The 19782-nt window shown below is 61.0% G+C and overlaps 2 protein-coding genes across 2 annotated transcripts; both read right to left on the bottom strand.

Annotated features, from left to right (window-relative positions):
- Positions 1-1762: 1762 nt before the first annotated feature.
- CD300LB (CD300 molecule like family member b) lies at positions 1763-10074 on the bottom strand. The gene is made up of 4 exons (XM_070060896.1): positions 9889-10074; positions 4080-4620; positions 2674-2784; positions 1763-2067 (listed from the first exon to the last, which is right to left on the bottom strand). Exons 1-4 carry the CDS (start codon positions 9926-9928, stop codon positions 1902-1904), a joined length of 858 nt encoding a protein of 285 aa, XP_069916997.1. The 5' UTR covers positions 9929-10074; the 3' UTR covers positions 1763-1901.
- A 2009-nt stretch (positions 10075-12083) lies between these two features.
- Positions 12084-18953, bottom strand: LOC138846023 (CMRF35-like molecule 6). Its single transcript, XM_070060357.1, has 4 exons — positions 18599-18953; positions 17379-17708; positions 15967-16066; positions 12084-14899 (listed from the first exon to the last, which is right to left on the bottom strand). Exons 1-4 carry the CDS (start codon positions 18687-18689, stop codon positions 14770-14772), a joined length of 651 nt encoding a protein of 216 aa, XP_069916458.1. The 5' UTR covers positions 18690-18953; the 3' UTR covers positions 12084-14769.
- Positions 18954-19782: the final 829 nt, after the last annotated feature.

Raw genomic sequence — 19782 nt, 5'->3', positions numbered from 1 at the left:
CACAATTTTAAAAAGAACTCCTCGTGTCTCGGGCCTCAGTGTGGACCTCCCCTCCCCCCACTGCCACTGTCACCCTTCTCCTGGCCGGGTGCTGCTGGCTCTGGCTCCGGCCCTGACCGGCTTCTCCCGGCTCTGCTCTCTCTCCTCCATGGCCCAGCAGGTGCTCAGAACAGCAGACCCCTGCAGAAGGAGAAGCCTTGCTCTCCCCTTCACCGAGCACCGCACCTGCTCCCTCCACTTCCCTACCTGACCGCTCTGGGTTGTGGGGTCTGCGAGCTGAGTCTGCCTGGCCTATGGTGCGGGTGGGCGTGTCAGGCAAGCTGAGCTCCTCCGATTTCATCAGAACCCCAAGGGGCTGCTTCCCGGAAGTACGACGGGGGAGGGGGAGCCAGGAGTGGGAGTGGGGCTGGCACTGGGGCCAGGCAGCCCACAGATGCCCACGCTCCTCCAGGGAAGTGGCGAGAGCGCCAGCCCAGCCACACAATCTCCACGGAGAAGAGGAACCGTGAGATAGGCGTGGGCAGCCGCCGTGTGGTGCTGGAGGCGGCATCCGGGGCGCAGTCCCGCGGCAGGGCCGCTGCTTCTGGTGGACGCGCGAACTTGGCCCCCATTGAGTGACCCTGAGGCTCTCAGTCGGCCTTAAATGCCCACCTTTCTGGACACTGTGGGATCTTCAGTCCCGAGTTGGCCCGGGGCCTTAGCCAAGTTCAAAGTCGGAGGGCTGATTGACAGCAGGTGGATTACAGAGGCCCCAGCAGGCAGGGGCGGCTTCAGGGACCAGGCTGGGGGCGGGAGACGCCCTCACCTCCATCTCCTCACGCTGAGCACGGGGCTGGTTTCTTAGGCCCCAGGCGGGCTGGCCTGGCCCCACGTGGCCTGGACACGAGTGTGCGTGCGTGTCTGGGGCGGGGCTGCTGTTTCACGCCACACTCGCTCGAGCTCCTTTGACTCCTATGGCCCAGAATGACAGCGTCCAAGGACATCTTTGCCGTGGGGAGGTGTTTGGCAGAGGGGTCACTTCCTGTGCACGGTTTTAATCGCCGGGTTGATCTCAACCTTGGCACTTTAGAGAGCTGTGTGACTTCCGCATGCCGGCTGTCGGGACCCTGCCCCTACTGTGAGAGGACTTTTGGGGTGCACCAGGGCCTGCGGGGAGGGGCGGCTGTGCTGAGGACAGGCTGTGCTGACCCCCAGGCTGCAGCCTCCAGGAAGCCCCAGCCCCTGGGATAAGAAAGGGGCAGGGGGCCTGGGAGCCAGGAGGGAGGAGAAGGAGGGGGAGGGAGCCGAGCTCTGGCCTGAGCCCTCATCAGCCCTGGGGGCTCATAGCAGAGATACCCCCCACCCGGGAGACATCCCATGCCAGGGACTCAGCCTCTGGCAGAACAGGTTCACTCTTGGGTGGACATGAGCTTCAGACTCAACTTGAGTAGCTGAAAAAGACCTCCATGTCAGGTGCTCCAGCAGAAGCGGTGAGCTGGCTTCAGGGATGATGGGAAACACGGAGTGGACAGGTCTTCTTCTCTGTCTCCCTGCGCTCTGACCCAGACTCTGCGCCAAGTTAGTCTGGCGGGGGCAGGGGAACGCAGCTGTCCAGTGGTCCAGCTGCCCAGATGTTGGCTGTCCAGCTGTCTGGTTGCCTTCTTGGCCGTAGTTTGGACTCCATCCCAGTGGCTCCTGGCCACGAACCCAGCCCTCAACGCTGAGGAAGAGGGAGCGCAGTGCAAGTGCTCCAGCTGCCCATGGTGCCCCAGGAGGGGCCAGAGCAGCATCCCCCGCTGGGCGGGACAGGAAAGTGCACAGCCAGCACCCACGACCCTGACCTTGGTCATCACACCCCCAGGACTCAGGGCGACTGCTCTGGACCTGGGCTTCCGGGCGGGCAGGCTCTGCTCTGTGTCCACCTAAGGGCTTGCATGGTCAGTGGGCAGCGGAGAGCGTGTATTCCCAAGGGCAGCCAGGGTCCGCAGCTCGACTAAGACCCTCCGGGAGCCCTTCAGCCAGAGGACAATGCTGGCCAAGACGAGCAGGACGGGCACCTTCACAAACACCAGGAGCAGATAGTGGCCCCTGTAAGAGGCGATGCGGCTGTCAGAGCCCCGTCACTCCCGGGCCTGGGCACTCAGAGCCCCCAGCCGCCCCTCTCTGCAGAGACCCATGGGCCCCTTCTGCCGTCCACTCCCGAGGGTTCCTCGGGTAGTACCCGCAGCTGACCTGGTCCTGGGTACCTTCTGGAGTTCCCCTCTGCCTGATAGAGGCACCTGGAGCTCACCACACAGGCCATCTGCCCAACTCTGTTCCCGGGAAGGCCCGCCCCACGTTGGTCACCCACCGCTCCTGCTCTGCATCCCTTGTGTCTTGCACCAGGGAGCTGGTGCCTCCTGTCCACCCCTGGTGCTCACAAGGTCACCAATGTTTCCCTGCTCACACTTGGATGGGTAGGTGAGGGGCCAGAGGAGGCTCTGCAGAGTTGTTTTCTGGGGCGGGCTGAATGGGGGGTGGGGGGTGAGGCGTAACAGGTGCAGCAGTGAGACGAGGGTGGTCCCGGGGCCCCGGCTTTGGCGGTAACAAGCACTGACAACTGGTGACAGAACACAGCCGGGAGGGGTGCCCAGGCCTGGCTTCCCCACAGCAGGGGCCCCGAGAGGGGCAGGAAGAAGGACCCTTGTGACTCACCTGTTATAGGAGCCAGAGGCTGGCCCCATGTTGCTGGTGGCAGTTGGTCTGGCCGGGGATTTGGTAGACGGGATTGCTGGCAGGTTGGTACTTCCCACTAGACACGGGCAAAGTCAGCCACAGGTCATTGGCAAAGGCTGGGGATCTGTGCGTGGCTCCCACCGCCACCCCCGCCATGCCCACCCTCTCCAAGACAGCCCTCGCCCCCTGGGTTAGGAAGCTTCGCCTCTTGGGTACAGCCCCTGGGGCTTCTCTAACACACGGTCACTGCCCCATCACGTTCAGGTGCACAAGAAGGAAAGAATACCAAGTAGGAGAAAGCTCTGTGGTTTATTCTGGGGGCCAGGGAGCCACCTTTCCTGTTCTCTTTCCACTCATCCCTGTGAGTGGGTCAGTCGGATGAGGGGCGGTGCCTGGGCGGAGCTCCAGAACAGAAGGTTCTAGAAGCAGGGTGTCTGGTCTTTAGGGCGGTCAGGGAGGTGGGGACTCCGGAGTCCTGCGGTTTGGGGAGCATATCCTAGTTAAAGAGGGAGCCAGGGCTGGGCAGAATGAAGCCTTTTGATGCCGGCAATTTATGGGGCACAAACGGCGCCTGGAACCCCGAGACTAGCTGCAAATTCCTCCTCTGAGGTCCCAGGGCCCTGATGACCCTGCCATCTGGTGCCCGCTTCGGTTCCCTGCCCAAGACCCCCAAATGCCCGTCACCCTGAAGCTCCACACGGGGCCGTTTTCAGCCCCTCTGCCCCCTGCTCACAGGTTTACTCAGTCCCCTTTCTGCCCCCACAGATCTCAGCTTCCCCTTCGTGGTGGCTCTGGAAAATTGCAGAGCTTGGGAGACCCTTCCCGGCCCCACTGCAGCCCCTGTGGCCCTCTTGGGCCCAACCCTGACAATACACGGCTTATCAGGGTGCCGGGCACCACCCAGCGAGCCCGAGGGCGCTCGGGCTGAGAAGGGGCTGCTTATCAGCTTCCAGCGACAGCACAGGACCCGGAGCCCCTTGATGAGAAGTCAGCAGCAGCCAGACAGACCCCAGTTTTGGCCTCGTGGTAGAAGCCTTCCCTGCTCTTCAAAGCTTCTGTCATCCGGGCACCTCCTGGCCTCTCTTACCCCTTGCTCCATTCTTCTGCAGGCAGAGAAAGTGGGGAGGGGGAGGGGGTGGAGGGAGGCACTGGGGTCCCAGAGAGGAGGGGGCTGAGGGTCACTCCAAGTTGGCCGAGTTCCTGGATTCAACACTAGAACATTCTGGACTGCCACAGGCCCCCCACGGCCCTGGGAACTGGCCTCCTCCTGGCATGATGCCCTGGGACTCTGTGCAGGTGTCTGAGCCCACCTGGCGCTCCGGTGAGAGAATGTGGGGCTACAGGGCTGCCCGGCCCCAGGAGAGCAGGCCCAGGCCATAAGTCACTGATGCTCACCTCCCCGCACCCTGCCAGCCCTGCTGTGTGCCAGCAGGACACCTGGGAGGGACCGCGATAGGGATGGAGGCGCTTGGCTTCCCATTTCCCTCCCCAGCCGTCTGTCCGTCCTTCCGTCCGTCCATGTGCTGGGCTCCCAGCCGTCTCCCTTCAGCCCTTGGGGGTCCTGAGGCCCTGAACCTTGCGGGACAGAGTTCTCACCTGGGTCAATGGTCACCATCACTCGTGTCCCGCGGTCGGTCCCGACTCTCTTAATGCCACACCAGTAAGTGTCTGCGTCGTCCTGCCTGAGCCCTTCCATGGTCACAGTGATGGAGCGGTCTCTGTGATTGTCCCTGATGGACACGCGGCCGCTCCTCTCTTCCTGCTCCGTCCCGCTGGTCTGGACAAGCACCTGGCAGAAGCTCCAGATCCGGCCTCGGCACCACCACTTGCTGTAGCTCTCCCAGCCTGGGCGGTAGTGACACTGCACCGTCATTGACCCCTGCTCCACTGCGGTCACTGTCCCCGGGCCCTGGATGAAGAAGCAGCCTGGAAAGCAGAACTCCAGATGCAGCCACTGCTGCTGGGAGCCAGGCCCCACGGGGCCACCGCGCCTGCCTCCCGGCAGCCCCGTGAGCTGTGCCGCAGGCTGGCCTGGCCTTGGCTCCCCGCGCCTGCTCGCAGCACGAGGCACCCCCGACTTGGTGCCGCTCTCTTCCCAGATGCCCTCCTCATCCCATCTTCTCCTTTTTTGACTTTTCTGGCCCCAAAGTCTCAATCAGCTCCCTGTCTCTTAGCTTCTCCCCAAGTCTGCAGGAAGCGGTGCTGTGTGGGTCAACATGAGCAACACGCTGCCTCATTAACGTTTGCTGCTGCCTCTGGCGAGAATCCTCCCCCTGCGGCCGACGCCAGGCTGTCCAGGGGTTGCTACTGGGCGCACAGGACTAGAAGAGGTGCCCAAAGCCACTCTTGTGAGCTGGCGTGAGCCGCCCCCAGCACACCCCGGGGGGCACCGGGAGGCTCCCCCTCCAGCTGAGTCCAGTCCCGCTCTATCTGCCCCACAGAGGGGTCCCCTCCACTCCCACAGCTTCAGTTGTTGCCGAAATCCCGATGATTGCCAAGTCTGCTTTTATAGCTCAGATGTTCCCCTCAGCTCCAGCCCCCACCTGCACCCAAACACATGGGGTGTGCCCCCTCCCAACCCCACAGGTGTGCCCCCTCCCAACCCCACAGGTGTGCCTCCTCCCAACCCCACAGGTGTGCCCCCTCCCAACCCCACAGGTGTGCCCCCTCCCAATCCCACAGGTGTGCCCCTCCCAATCCCACAGGTGTGCCCCCTCCCAACCCCACAGGTGTGCCCCCTCCCAACCCCACAGGTGTGCCTCCTCCCAATCCCACAGGTGTGCCCCCTCCCAATCCCACAGGTGTGCCCCCTCCCAATCCCACAGGTGTGTCTCTCCTCCCAATCCCACAGGTGTGCCCCCTCCCAACCCCACAGGTATGCCTCCTCCCAATCCCACAGGTGTGCCCCCTCCCAACCCCACAGGTGTGCCTCCTCCCAATCCCACAGGTGTGCCTCCTCCCAATCCCACAGGTGTGCCTCTCCTCCCAACCCCACAGGTCTGCCCCTCCCAATCCCACAGGTGTGCCCCCTCCCAACCCCACAGGTGTGCCTCCTCCCAATCCCACAGGTGTGCCTCTCCTCCCAATCCCACAGGTGTGCCCCCTCCCAACCCCACAGGTGTGCCCCCTCCCAATCCCACAGGTATGCCCCCTCCCAATCCCACAGGTGTGCCCCCTCCCAATCCCACAGGTGTGCCTCCTCCCAATCCCACAGGTGTGCCTCTCCTCCCAATCCCACAGGTGTGCCCCCTCCCAATCCCACAGGTGTGTCTCCTCCCAATCCCACAGGTGTGCCCCCTCCCAATCCCACAGGTGTGCCCCCTCCCAATCCCACAGGTGTGCCCCCTCCCAATCCCACAGGTGTGCCTCTCCTCCCAATCCCACAGGTGTGCCTCTCCTCCCAATCCCACAGGTGTGCCTCTTCCCAATCCCACAGGTGTGCCTCCTCCCAATCCCACAGGTGTGCCCCCTCCCAATCCCACAGGTGTGCCTCTTCCCAATCCCACAGGCGCAGCCTGCAGGGCTGCCTCTCCCAGCCTGGCCTTCTACTCCCCTTCAGCATTTCCTCTCTCTCTTACGGGGACTTGGTGTGGGCAGGACCAGACAGGAGCCGGACAGCTGGAGGCAAGCGTGTGCCTATGGACTCCGGGCAAGCTAGGGATGTGCACGATGCGCCTCCTGGGGAAAGATCTCTGGTTCCCTAATCGCATGGAAGTGGAGCTGGGGGCAGGCTCTCTCGACCCTTGACCTCAGCATCAGGCCCAGCCCCGGGGTCTCTGCAGGGCGGAGGGAGTCCACTCTAGCACCGGGCAGGCACCCGCTCCGCAGAGCTCGGCTGTGCCCCAATGCTCTTTGAGCTGACTCAGTTTGCCTGCGTGGCTGGCAGCGTCAGGTCCGCCTTCAAGGTTGCAGGGAGGACCTGAGGGCAGGGGCTCTTACAGGGCCCAGGGGGCTTGGCAGATGGGACGAAGTCGAGGACCCTGAGATGAGGAGGTTGTCCCGGGTTGTCCTGGAGGATTGGAAGGGAAGTAGTTCTGAGGACGCCTGCGGTTGGCTTGGAAGACAGAGGAAGGGGCCCCGGGCCAAGGAGAGCAGGTGACCGCTAGACCCTGGAGAGAGCAAGGTTCTCCCCTACACCTCCAAAAGAACACAGCCCTGCCTGCCCCGGATTTCGGCCAGGACGGTCATTTCAGACTCCTGGTCTGCTGGACACTGCCGCTGCTCTAAGGCACTGACTTGGGCGCCGCCTGTGACAGCAGCCCCGGGAAATTCTGCCACATTCCCTCAACAGCACCAGCTTCGGCTCCTCACAGACAAGTGCGCTGGGGACCCCCCGCCCTGCCCCGCCAGCCTGGCTTCTCCTTCACACCGGGCCGCTGCCTGCCAACCCGCTTGGTCCACTTCACTTGGCAATGCTGCCCTTTCGCACTGCCCCCTCCCAGCCCAGCTGAGGACAGCGTGACGCAGCAGAGGGAGAGAGCTTTGGTCCAGGAAGACGCCTCGCCCACGGGCTGTTGGGAAACCTGGTGAGTTACGTCACCTCTGCGGGCCTCACTTCTCTGAAAGACGGCCACGCTGCCTTCCACCCCTGCACGTTGTTGTGAGACTGGCATGAGTGTGCAAAACTATGGGGGTCAGGTCCTCGGTGGCCGCCTGGGCCCTGGCAGGCGCGTGCAGGGAACTTGCCCCGGCTCCGGCTGCACCCCCTCCTCCACTCCCCCTCCCTGTCGCTGGGGGAGACTCCCCACCCCCACCCTCAGCTCGTCCAGGGAACCTCCCCATCCTTCAGACCTCCCTGGCAGCCACTCAAAAGCCCTCAAAGCTCTGGCTTGACATTGACCTTGTACTCATCCGGACCCCATGTCCCCATGCAGCCCTGCCCCTCCTCGTTCCCCGCTGCGGACTTGGCTTAGATTTGAAGATGCTACATGCCTGGCTTCCAAGATGGAGGACGGGTCCCCAAGCCCTGAAAAGGCCAGGGAACAGACTCTGCCCCGCGCGCCCTGCCCGGGGGGACCCAGCCCTGTGACACCCAGGACCCAGCCCTGTGACACCCGCCGCGCTCTCGCTGACCCTGAGGAGCCCTCGCAGGCTGGTGCACTTCCTCCACCACTACCCTCGTCTACTGCCTGCCCTCCCCCCTCCCCCCAGCCCCTGCTCACTCACCCCTTTGAGGCCCCGGCTTCCTCGGCTTCCTCGGGAAGTCTTCCTGCCGGTCCCAGCCAGACCTGCCTCCCCGGTGGCTCCCCGTCCTCGAGCTTTGCTGCCGTCAGCTGTCTCCCGCTGTATCCCCGGCCAGGGCACTCTCTGCCTGCCCTGCCTTTGCCCCTCTCTTTCCTCCAGCCCCAGCCTGCGTGACTCGCTCAGGGCCTGGCTCAGGTTGGTACTAAGTTAATGACTGTTTATTAGAAGCAGCCGGTCGTGACCTTGGGCTTGATCATTTCAGTTCTGGGATTAGCTATCATCTCCACACCAATGAACAACCAGGCATGAGGATGTTAGTGGGGGCTGGCATTGTGGCACAATGGGTCAAGCCTCCACCTGCAGCACCGGCATCCCATAGGGGCACCAGTTCGAGTCCTGGCAGCTCCATCTCTGATCCAGCTCCCTGCTCATGCACCTGGGAAAGATGACCCAAGTGCTTGGGCCCCTGCATCCTCTTGGGAGACTCGGATGAAACTCCTGGCTTCAGTCTGGCCCAGCCCTGGCCATTGTAGCCACTTGGAGAGTGAACCAGTGGATGGAAGACCTCTCTCTCTGCCTCTCTCTATATATAACTCTACCTTTCAAATAAATAAATATTGTTTAAAAGGATGTTGGTTGTAGTACTGATGAAACAGTTATCATCGAAAACAAACTCAGATGCTACTAGTGGGGATCAGGCTGATGCCTCATGGTCCAGCCGCGACGTTACTAGAAGGAACGAGAAACCCCAGGAAGGAAGGACGTCCGAGCTATGTTATCAGTCGGATAACAGCAGGGTGCCCGGGGCAGGCATTTGGCAGAGTGACAGGGGCGCCTACATCCCAACAGAGCGCTTGGGTTTGAGTCCTGGCTCCGCCCCTGATTCCAACTTCCTGCTAATGCAGACCTTGGGAGGCAGCAGAGACGGCTCAGGGCTCAGCTGTGGTTCCCTAATGCAAGTGCAACCTGGGGCGGGGGTGTGCCCCCGTCTGAATGGCTGTCCCTCTGCTTCATTAATCTGGCCGCTGCCCTCGGGCAGGCCCCCTGACCCCTCCCTGGGCCTCAGCGGTGACAAACACCAGGCCCAGGAGCAGCGGTTCAGGGAATGCCCCCAGCCTCGCATCTGACGCGAATTCCGGAGTTCTACAGCGTCAGACCCAGGAATCCAGAAATCACACAGAAATCCGGGTCTTGGGGCAGTAAGGGCCTTGCTGGGACCAGACAGATCCCCTGGCCTGGACTGGAACTCGGGCCTCAGAACTCCCTGGCCATGCCCAGTGGACCTGTCTGTGTCACATGGTCAGGGGCCAGGCCCCAGAGAGGACTGTGCGACCGGCACATGGGGCACACAGGGCACAGGCTTCTAGACTGCTCCCTATGTCCTCTGGGTGTCCACAGATTTCCCCACGGAGAGACTGTCCAGCCCCTCCTCCGTCCGTGGCCCACCTGGGCCGCTGGGCGATTTCCTCCCCCTGAAAGTCTCTGTCCTGGGCTGAGATCCTCCACAATCTGTCTTCTGCATTTCCAAGCTCAGGCCAGTCAGCCCGGGCAAGGCATCCAGCGTGCCCGGAGCCCCCTCGGCCTGCAGGCACCGCCCTTCCCAGGCCCCGGCTCCTGCGCACACGCAGCACCCGCTCCCTGGAGCGCTCCTCTCTCTGCTCCGCAGGGAGCGCCGCCTGCCTTCCTCCAAGGCCCGTCCATGGACGCCTGCGGGAGGCGTCCTCCGGCTCCCCGAGCCGGAGCTGTGTCGACCTCTGAGCACACACACACCTCGGCCAGTGCCTCGGGTGCTGCCGTCAATCGCTGTCAGCATGGACATTTCACCACTAAGCCACCGGACGTCTTTGATCGTGGCAGCCCGATTTCTCCAGAGCCTCCTGTCCTCGGGGCCCCTTGCGTGCCAGGCACAAGGTAGGAGCCACAGGCTCCCCCTTGAACCTGAGACAGATGCCTCTGCCTCCCGCCCTGCCCCTGCAGCACCAGGTTCCCCCCAGGTCTCCGTGCACTCACCTGGGAGGCTGAGAAGGAGCAGAGCTGGGGGCAGCCACATGGTCCCGGCTCCTCCCTCCCGGCCCGTCTGACCCACAAGCAGCAGCAAATGCAGATCCCGGCTGGACCCTGGAAGCGGTGCCAAGCCCAGGCGCACGCCTTCTGTGCATGCAAACCGCCTTGGAGCTTCTTCCTCACCCACTTCCTTTTACAGAGTGAGTGTTTCCTGCTTCTAGTTATTCAGCAAAAGGGGCGTCGTTTCCTGGGAAGCCTGGGTCACAGGTCAGGAGTGTCCTCCCAGGGGGCAGTGCAGGGGAGCCCCGTCTGCAGACAGGTTGAGGGGCCATCTGGTCTACTGGGTCTTGTGTCCAAGGGGCACAACACTGAGGATGTCAGTTCCAGAAGTGGCTCTAGAAGGGGGGTCCCAGATGCAGGGAGTCCTCGACTCAGGTGCCAGGTGCTCGGCGTACCTGGAGGTGCACTTGTTCAGGTGTCATGGCCAAGGGCGAGAAAGTGTAGACTGCAGTGGGTGGTGTTGGACTGATCCGGACTCTGACCCCTGCATGCACTACTTTTTTTTTTTTTTTTTTGACAGGCAGAGTGGACAGTGAGAGAGAGAGACAGAGAGAAAGGTCTTCCTTTGCTGTTGGTTCACCCTCCAATGGCCACCGTGGCTGGCGCTCTGTGGCTGGCGCACCGCGCTGATCCGATGGCAGGATCCAGGTGCTTCTCCTGGTCTCCCATGGGGTGCAGGGCCCAAGTACTTGGGCCATCCTCCACTGCACTCCCTGGCCACAGCAGAGAGCTGGCCTGGAAGAGGGGCAACCGGGACAGAATCCGGCACCCCGACCAGGACTAGAACCCGGTGTGCCGGCGCCGCTAGGCGGAGGATTAACCTAGTGAGCCACGGCGCCGGCCCCCTGCATGCACTACTTAGAAGCTGTGTGACTGTGGACAGCTTACTTAACCTCTCTGAACCTGGGGTTCTGTATCGGCTTGTAATGATTGTTGATTAAATGAGAGAAAAGGACGCCAAGTTCTGAGGACACAGTCCTAGGAGAGTTAGCACAGTGAGTTGGTAGCTCTGTGCAAACCAGATGGAAGAGCAGGATAAAATCAACCGAGGGCAGAGGTTAGAAGGAGGCTGCCGGGTTCCCTCACAAGGAAGAGGGAAGGTCCTAGCCCTCGCCTGACGTCGCTGAACTGGGACCTTCGTTCATAACCCAAGGGCTAAATTCTCAAAGAACACTCTGCCCAATTTCTTTCCAGGTCTCCAGAGCCTGCCATGGGAGAGGACTCTCTCCCCGGAAGCCCTGTGGTTGGGGCAGCTCAGGACACACTCAGGGGTGCTGAGGGATGGAGTGGGGCTCAGTCCTGTCCTGGGGGGGCCTGGGAGCACCCAGAAAGCGTGGGGCAGCAGCATGGGGTCTGGGGCGTGGGCCTCGCCTGCTGGGTGTGAGCCAGGTCATTGCCTCCCCCTGTCCGTTCCTCGGGGAAATTGGAGCGAGTTTGCTTTAGTATAATTCATCACGCTCGTAAAGGAGAAAAGTCACACAGTCAAATAAGCAGGTACACACAGCACCTCTGAAGTCCACGACTTTTCCTGAGAAGCTGCGAAGGCAGGAGGTCCTCCCTCTAAGACCCAGAAGAGGACAAGGACCCTGCAAGTCCCCACCTTGCTCCAGCATTTGCTTAGCTTGCCCAGCACAGAGGACGCGAGGGTTGGGAAGGCAGAAACCTCTATCTAGCACCAATACGGAAACATATTTAAAAGTAGCATATAAAGATCAATTACTTATCTACACACACAAGGAGCAACTTTATTTATTTATTTTTTCTTTGACAGGTAGAGTTAGACAGTAAAAGAGATGGGGGGGGGGTCTTCCTTCCGTTGGTTCACTCCCCAAATGGCCGCTACGGCCGGCGCACTGCACCGATCCAAAACCAGGAGCCAGGTGCTTCTCCTGGTCTCCCATGTGGTGCAGGGCCCAAGCACCTGGGCCATCCTCCTCTGCACTCCCTGGCCACAGCAGAGAGCTGGACTGGAAGAGGAGCAACCAGGACAGAATCCGGCGCCCTGACAGGGACTAGAACCCGGTGTGCCGGCGCCGCAGGTGGAGGATTAGCCCAGTGAGCCGTGGCGCCGGCCCGGAATTAAAATTTGAGCAAATATCTGAGCAAGTTTCAAGGAGAAAATAATATGTCAGCAAAAGACATTTGTTTTTAAGATTTTATTTATTTATTTGAAAGGCAGAGTTAAAGATAGTGAGAGGGAGACACAGAGAGAGAGGTCTTCCTTCTGTTGGCTCATTCCTCAAATGGCTGCAATGGCCAGAGCTGCACCAATCTGGAGCCAGGAGCCGGGAGCTTTTTCCAGGTCTCCCATGCAGGTGCAGAGGCCCAAGGACTTGTGCCAACTTCTACTGCTTTCCCAGGCCATAGCAGAGAGCTAGATGGGAAGAGGAGCAGCCGGGACTAGAACCGGAGCCCATATGGGATGCTGGTGCCAAAGGTGGAGGATTAACCTACTGCACCACGGCACCAGCCCCAGCAAAAGACATTTTAAAATTCAAAAATAATTGGAATTACCTACCATGTTCATGGATAGGGAAATTATCATGATGATGACTTGATACACTTACATCCAATGTTTCAACAGAGATTTTTTTTAAAAATTCCATTTTAGAAACTTGCCTAATTCCAAAATTTTTGTAGACAGGGAAATGGCCAATGTTTGCAAAGACAGTCGATAACAAAGAACATGACCTACCAGATATCAAGATTTCAAAATCCAGCTGTAGTGCTGATAACAACGTTGTGTAGGCTCCCTGATTGGCAGTTATCAATGTAATCAGAATAGAGGTGAGAAACAGATCCACACAGAAACTGAAGGGAGAGGATGCCGGGAGCGCCACTGCAGGGCAGCTGGGAAATCTGGATAATGTTGAAGCAGACAGAGGAGAGACAGTGGATCACTCCTCAGTCTAGACACAAAGGTCACTGACAGGCAGCTCAAGGGATTACATGTGAAAGGGAAACTCAAAAACACTTAGAGGTAATGTAGGGGAATATTTTTAAATTTTGGGGGTGGGTATCAATAATTTCTTTAAAAAAAGATTTATTTTATTTTCTGAAAGGCAGAGTAACAGAGCAGGGAAAGAGATAGAGAGTGATCTTCCCTCTTCTTGTTCACTCCCCAAATGGCTGCAATGGTCAGAGCTGGACCAGGCAGAAGCCAGGAGTCAGGAGCTTCATCCAGGTCTCCCACGTGGATGCAGGGGACCAAGGACTTGCCTATCCTCCACTGCTTTCTCAGGCCATAAGCATGAGCTGGATTGGAAGTGGAGCAGCCAGGATTCAACCTGACACCCGTATGGGATGCTGGCACGGCAGGCAGTGGCCTAAGCAGTTACACCACAACGCCGGGCCCGGGGACAAATACTTTCTTAAGCAGTTGCAAAAAGTATGAACCATAAAGGAAAATACTGAATAATTTGCTACAGGAAAGTGAAAACCCATTTCCCAAGATCTCATGAAGCTGACAAGCTACGAGAGTGTATTCAGAGCCCACAGACTAACGAAGGACTTGCAAAGAGTTTCTGCAAACACCCGAGGAAAACTCAGACAACAGAAATAGACGGAGGGGCCGGGCTGTGGCACAGTGGGTTAATCCTCCGACTGTGACACCAGCATCCCGTATGGGCGCCAGTCCTAGTCCTGGCGGCTCCACTTCTGGTCCAGCTCTCTGCTATGGCCTAGGAAAGCAGCAGAAGATGGCCCAAGCGCTTGGGCCCCTGCACTTGCATGGGAGACCAGGAGGAGGCTCCTGGCTTTGGATCAGCCCAGTTCTGGGCACTGCAGCCATTTGAGAAGTGAACCAGCGGATGGAAGACCTTTCTCTCTGTCTCATTCTCATTGTCTGTAACTCTACCTGTCAAATAAATAAATAAAATCTTATTTAAAAAAAAAGTAATAGATGGAAAACCAGAAGAGACATTTCACAACAATGTGATCCAGGTGGCCAACAAACCCGTGGGAGGGGCTTCAACTCCTGGGTCCTCTGTGCAATGAAAATGCAAATGACATGCAAATGACGACACAGAGATCCCATTTCTTCTGCCCTCAGTGGAGGAGGCTGGAGAGGCCTACAGGGTTGGGGCGAAGGGCCGGCGGGTGGGAGGGGCGGCTGCTGGGGTGACGTTGGGAGACAGTTTGGGGTTGTGTCCGCGGGGAGCTGCCTGAGCAACACAGCAAAGCACGCCCATGGCCCTGGAGTCTGGGGAGGCGCCTGCACTCCGGAAGCCGCGAACACGAGGGACCCAGGGGGGCATGTGCTTAAGGATGTCCTCAAGAATGTTGTAACAGTCGCCAAAAACAAGGAGGGGGAAGCACAAAGACAAAGAAGAAGATGACCGATGCCACCGACAGAAGGGACAGACGAGTCTCAGTGCCTTCATGCACAGAGCACAGAGCTTGCAAAGGACCGGCTCAGCCACGACCCTCCCAGGGGCAACGCGGGCGAGAACATCCCCGCCCTCAGCAATGAAGCTGGGTCCTCTCGTCTCGGCACAGTTCAAGAGCAAACGAGGCTGAAGGAGACGCCCCTTGGACATCCCGTGTGCTTCCTCCTCTGGCAGAACCCAGGCAGTGGCGAGCCCGGAATTCCGCAGAGCTGTGCAGGGGACGGGGCTCCCGCGCTGTGTGAGCTGCTGTGGCCCGCAGTGCGAGGCGTGCCCCAAACACCACCGCGGGTTACAGGCACATCGCGTGTGTATTGGCCGCGTTCATTTCTGTGTGGGCCTCACTGGCAGGTTAGGAAAAGCAGAGAGCATTCTCATGGAAATCCGGATCCTTCTGTTCCCCAAGGGTCTCCGTGGCATCAAGGCTGTGCACTCTTCCAGCTCAGCTGACTTGGCCTCGCCCAGGGCCCCGCTGCGGCCGGTTCACCCACAGGACAGCAGCCAGCATGGCCAGGAGCAGGGGCAGCTTCAGGAAGACCAGCAGCAGGCCGTGGACGCTGCCGAGCAGGGACCTGCAGGGGACGCCATGACACAGTGACTCACCTGGCCCCAGGGAGGCCCCGCTGCCCTGTGCTTCCTTCCTGTCCCTGTGGCTCAGGTCCTGTGCCCACTACACTCCAGGACAGGACCAAACCTGGACAGGGCAGCCCTGAGCCAAGGACCCGGGCCCTCTGACTGCCAGCCGAAGACTTGCCCTTGAACTTCGCCTGGTGGACGTCAGGAAAGGCAACGCCATGGCAGGGCTCCAGGGCAGTCCTGCGGCCAGGGAGTCCCCCTCCGCCTGCCCCATTTGGGGCCCGCTCCTCCTGGGATGCAGCGGTCAGTGCCGAGGTGTTGTTTGTTTCCTGTCTGCCCCTCCCAGGGCAGCACTCCCCGTGTTGGAGGGGCTGGTGTCGTTATGCTCAGGGAGGGAGCGAGGGCCTGCCCTGCGCATGTGCAGTGGAAGCCTGGCACGTGATGGTTGGAGAAGGAGGGATGAACGGCCCAGCTCGCGTTTGCTGGGCCTCAGAAGGTGGGGTTGTCAAAGTCGGATGGCACCGGTGACCAGGTGGAGGGGCGGAGGGAAGCAGAGGGGAGAGAGCACCCAGGTCCCTGCCCCCCACCCCACAGCAGCTGCTCCTGTGCAGCCCAGCCAGCCCTAAAGGCTCCTGTGCAAGGCATTGGCACTCCCTGCACAGGGGTGCCCGGGACTCCCGCCCCTGGATGCCTGACCCCCGACCCTGCAGGTCACTCACAGGACACGCGTGCTCCCCGAGGCTGCAAAACAGCAGCTCAGCAGACCCCGCCCACTGCCCCCACCTTCAGTGCCGCCGTCTCTCCAGACAGTCAGCAGACACCACAACTCCCAGCTCATTCCCGTGGGACTCCACCCCGCAGGTCAGACCTCCCGGCCTAGCGAGAACCATGTCCACGTGCTCACCCTTAGTCCGGGCTGAGAAGAGGGTCCCGCCCCAACTAGGACCTTCTCAGTGAGGCATGGGACCATGAGTACAGGCAGGGCTGGGAGGAGGGAGACACAGCCACACCCACCCAGAGGAGAAGCCCCCAGGAGGCACAGACCCAGACGCGGGCCCCTTACCAAGGGTGTGGGCTGGGCTGAGGGGGCTTCTCTCCGGTGTGTGCTGGCAGGGTCTTCGCTGGGATTGTGGGGCCTCCGTAGCTGGGGGCTGTGGCCGGGGCTGTGGGTGAAGCACAAGTCAGCAGGGGGCCCTCCCTGGGTCTCCCTCGCTCAGGCACAGCTCTGACTCCCACACACCAGGTCCCCCAGGGTGGGAGGGACGGAGGGCCCAGGGCCAACTTGTCCAGTGGCACAGCCAGGCCTGACCCAGGCTCCTGGGCCCCTCTCCAGTCCCGGGGCCAGGTGCTCCAGGGCCAGGTGTGCTCTTTCAGTTTGGCGGGGGGATCTGAGCACCTGGGGAAAGGCACACGGTGCCCAGGCCCGCCCCAGCCACACCCCTCCTTCTCAGGGAAGCACTTGCGATGCCCACTCTGCAGGCCCATCTGGCCGGGCCCTGGGCGTGACCAGGCAAGAGCACGGACAGTCAGCTGGAGCCACGCTCTACGTTGGAACCTGGGATCTACCCAGACCTTGGCCCCGAGCAGGTCCCCGGACCGCCCTCTCCAAGGGGCCTAATGACCAGGAAGAAAGATCTAGAGAGAGTGGACCGTGGGGGAGAGCGGCTTCTCCGGAAGCCAGCAGGGCAGAAGGCGTTCCCGTCAGCCCCAGCGCCCCGAGTGCGAGTTCTGCTCCCTGCTCTTCAGTGTGAGCCCACACGGGGGCCAGAGGGAGCCTCCCATGGCCAGAGAGCAAGGAGGGAAGCAGAGGAGCCCAGGACAAGGTCAGCAGACCCCGAAGGCAACGCAGCTCCTCGTGGGTGCGCTCAGACAGGCTGCGTCCCATTAGGGAGCGTGAGCAGCCCCGGGTGTGACCGCCCCAGACCCGCTTCCCACCCCAACCCCCTGCCCCGGGGAGCAGCCACTTTCAGGGGCTGTCTGGGCTCCCCCACAGGACAGCCTGGGGCAAGGATGGGGGAAGCCCACCCAGGAGCCTGTCTCCCCCTGCTGCCCCCTGGTGGCCGCTGCCAGGCTGGCTGCTGGGACTGTGGGTGGCAGGTGCAATGCAGCAGGGCCAGGGTCAGGGCAGCCTTGGGGGGAGGGGAGCTGTGCACTCAGGTTCAGTTCCCCCCAGGGAGGCTCCCGGAGAAGGGCCACGGGAGGTGGGTCTCATCACGACAGGAGGGCAGCAAAGACCCTGGGCCACGCCCACTGTCATCCAAGAAGACTTAGGCCTTGGGGCAGTGAGGTGGAATGTCAAGAAGGGGGTGGGACCGCGTAGAAGCCAGTGTGCTCCCTCTCCCCTCACAGATAATGACACACACACAGGGGGTCCTGAGCACCGGCCAACCTCACCCTCCATCCCATTGCTCTCCTTAGGGAAGGAACGGGCAGCCCCGGCTCAGGCAGCCCTGGTGCTGGGGCGAGGGGACTCACCCGGGGACACGAGCACCGTCACCAGGAAGAAGGTGTCCGGCTTCCATGGCTCATCCACCGCACACAGGTACGTGCCCGCGTCCTCGATGCTGAGGTTCTCCAAGGTCACAGTGAAGGTGAGGTTTGCAGGATGGTCCCTGATGGACACTCGGCCGCTCCGCGCTTCTACCTCTGGCAGTTTTGTCTTCACGATCTTCTGTCCTGGCAAACACGGGTGACGGCACCAGAATTTGGCCCGCGTCCTGTGTTCTTCCTCGTACCGGCACTGCACGCTCAGGGATCCCCCCTCGGTGCCTCTCACAGTGCTGGGGCCGCTCAGACAGAAACAGCCTGGAAGACACAAGCCCGAGTGCTGGGCCCTCCCCAGGCAGTCACGTGTGGGTCACGTGTGCTGAGGGCCAGCGCTGGAAAACAGCTTGCCCCCCCCCGAGTCTGGAGTTGGGGATGGGGTGGGAATGCAGAAGTGGCCACACAGCCGGGAAGGCTGGGCACAGGAAACAGCTTGTGTGTGTGTGTATGTGCGTGCACATGTGTGTGTGCGCACGTGTGTGTGTGCACACGTGTGTGTGTGATGTGCTCGAACAGCATTTCAGGCTGTATGATCAGGCCAGTAACTTTCGTTTTGTTGTTGTTGTTGTTGTTGTTGTTTTGTTTTTGACAGGCAGAGTGGACAGTGAGAGAGAGAGACAGAGAGAAAGGTCTTCCTTTGCCGTTGGTTCACCCTCCAATGGCTGCCATGACAGGCGTGCTGGGGCCTGCGCATCCCACTGATCCGAATCCAGGAGCCAGGTGCTTCTCCTGGTCTCCCATGGGGTGCAGGGCCCAAGCACTTGGGCCATCCTCCACTGCACTCCCTGGCCACAGCAGAGAGCTGGCCTGGAAGAGGGGCAACCGGGACAGAATCCGGCGCCCCGACGGGACTAGAACCTGGCGTGCCGGCACCGCAAGGTGGAGGATTAGCCTAGAGAGCCTCAGCGCCGGCCCGGGCCAGTAACTTTCCACGGCACCCCTCTTCCTGAGTGCTGACTCTGCAGTGGGTGTTGGGGGTCCTGACCCCCTGTATCGGGCCCTGCAGCCCACCTGTCACCTGTGAGCAGGTGCTGGATGCCCCTCAACCTCCCGCCCTCTCTCCACAACCCACCGCCCTCTCTTAGCTGACCCTTGCCCCTCGTCCCGTGCAGCCCTGCCCCTCTGTCCTGGTCCAGGCCCGGCCCACCCACCTTGAATGAGCAGGAGGAGCAGGGGAGGAGACAGCCACACAGCCCTGCGCCTGGAGGGCGTGTCTCCAGCACAGGTGTCGCTGGCAGCCATGCCAGGCCCAGGCAGGAACAAAGTGGAGCCTTGTCACAGAGGCAGAGTGTCCACTGCCCCACTGGGCTCTTCCACCCTCTCCACTTTCTGGTCCGGCCTCAGGTCTGACGCTAGAGGTGGTCAGGATGCAGGCAGTGAGAGACAGCAGGCAGCGAGAGATGGCAAGTGGCAGGGACTTAGAGTCCTGGCTCCTCTCACTCCCAGTGCCGGGCTTGGCCAGGGCTGTGGGTGTGCGTGCAGCTGCTGGTCTCAGGGCCCCACCCACGCCCAGCAGAGCCCACTGCACTGTTTCCTCCTCATTGGGACCTCCTCCCCTCTGTGATATGTAACTTCCTGTCTTCAGAAGTGATCGCCCCAGGGGTGGAGGCCATTCCCCTCCATCCTCTCTAGTTACTGTGATGACACTGAAGGGCTGTGTCCCCCCCACCAGCTGGACCAGAATGGTCGCTAGGGGGCCCGGACCCTCGGGGCTCTTTGCAATGGCTGATGGACCATGGTGCTCCTAGGGCGGGGGTACAGCGTAACTGAACAAAACTGAGGAGGGAGAGAGGGTGTGAACAGAAGGCTGTGTTAGCTAATCAGTGGGAACTCGTGAGCCCTCCCTCCGTGTTCGCACCTGTGACCTTTCTCAGACTCAGTGTCCTCAGCTGAGATGAAATCCTGGGCTCTTTGAGGACGCTCCCTGCAACACCGCAGCCAAAAGAGAGGAGAGCGGCCTCCCTCGGCCTCGCCCACCGCGGCGTACAACACCCCTGGGAAAAGCCAGACAGGGAGGCGCCCAGACCACCCCAGGGCTGTCAGGTGGACCCAACGTCTGAGCTGTCCCTGCTACCAAGGGACCCTCAGACACCGCCCCTGTTGGACGTGATCCCTGCTGGGTGCAGCCTGTGTGGAGGCCAGCGCCATCTCACCACCCGTCCCGTCCTGGGCCCCTCGACCACCGCGGCCGTATCCTAGAGTCACGACAGCATAATTGGGGTAGTTTTCTTAAGAGCTGCTAGGACCCTCATTTTGGCCAAATGAGCTAACAGAGACAGGATGGCAGGAAGCTGGGCCCCTCCCCCACGGCGGTGCAGGCTAGTGCAGCACCACA

Source organism: Oryctolagus cuniculus, chromosome 17, assembly GCF_964237555.1.
Source record: "Oryctolagus cuniculus chromosome 17, mOryCun1.1, whole genome shotgun sequence".
In the NCBI taxonomy this organism is placed as follows: Eukaryota; Metazoa; Chordata; class Mammalia; order Lagomorpha; family Leporidae; genus Oryctolagus; species Oryctolagus cuniculus.
Note: the sequence above shows the minus strand (reverse complement) of the source record. Positions and strands in the feature narration are given on the sequence as shown.

Coding starts and splice junctions, on each gene's coding strand:
- CD300LB (XM_070060896.1), bottom strand. CDS start 9,928: ATGTGGCTGCCCCCAGCTCTGCTCCTTCTCAGCCTCCCAG. Junction 4,621..9,888: donor GCTCCTTCTCAGCCTCCCAG/GTGAGTGCACGG, acceptor TCTGCTTTCCAG/GCTGCTTCTTCATCCAGGGC. Junction 2,785..4,079: donor GTGCGGGGAGGTGAGCATCA/GTGACTTATGGC, acceptor CTGTGGCTGACT/TTGCCCGTGTCTAGTGGGAA.
- LOC138846023 (XM_070060357.1), bottom strand. CDS start 18,689: ATGGCTGCCAGCGACACCTGTGCTGGAGACACGCCCTCCAGGCGCAGG. Junction 17,709..18,598: donor GCTCCTCCTGCTCATTCAAG/GTGGGTGGGCCG, acceptor TGTGTCTTCCAG/GCTGTTTCTGTCTGAGCGGC. Junction 14,900..15,966: donor CAGCCCAGCCCACACCCTTG/GTAAGGGGCCCG, acceptor CGTCCCCTGCAG/GTCCCTGCTCGGCAGCGTCC.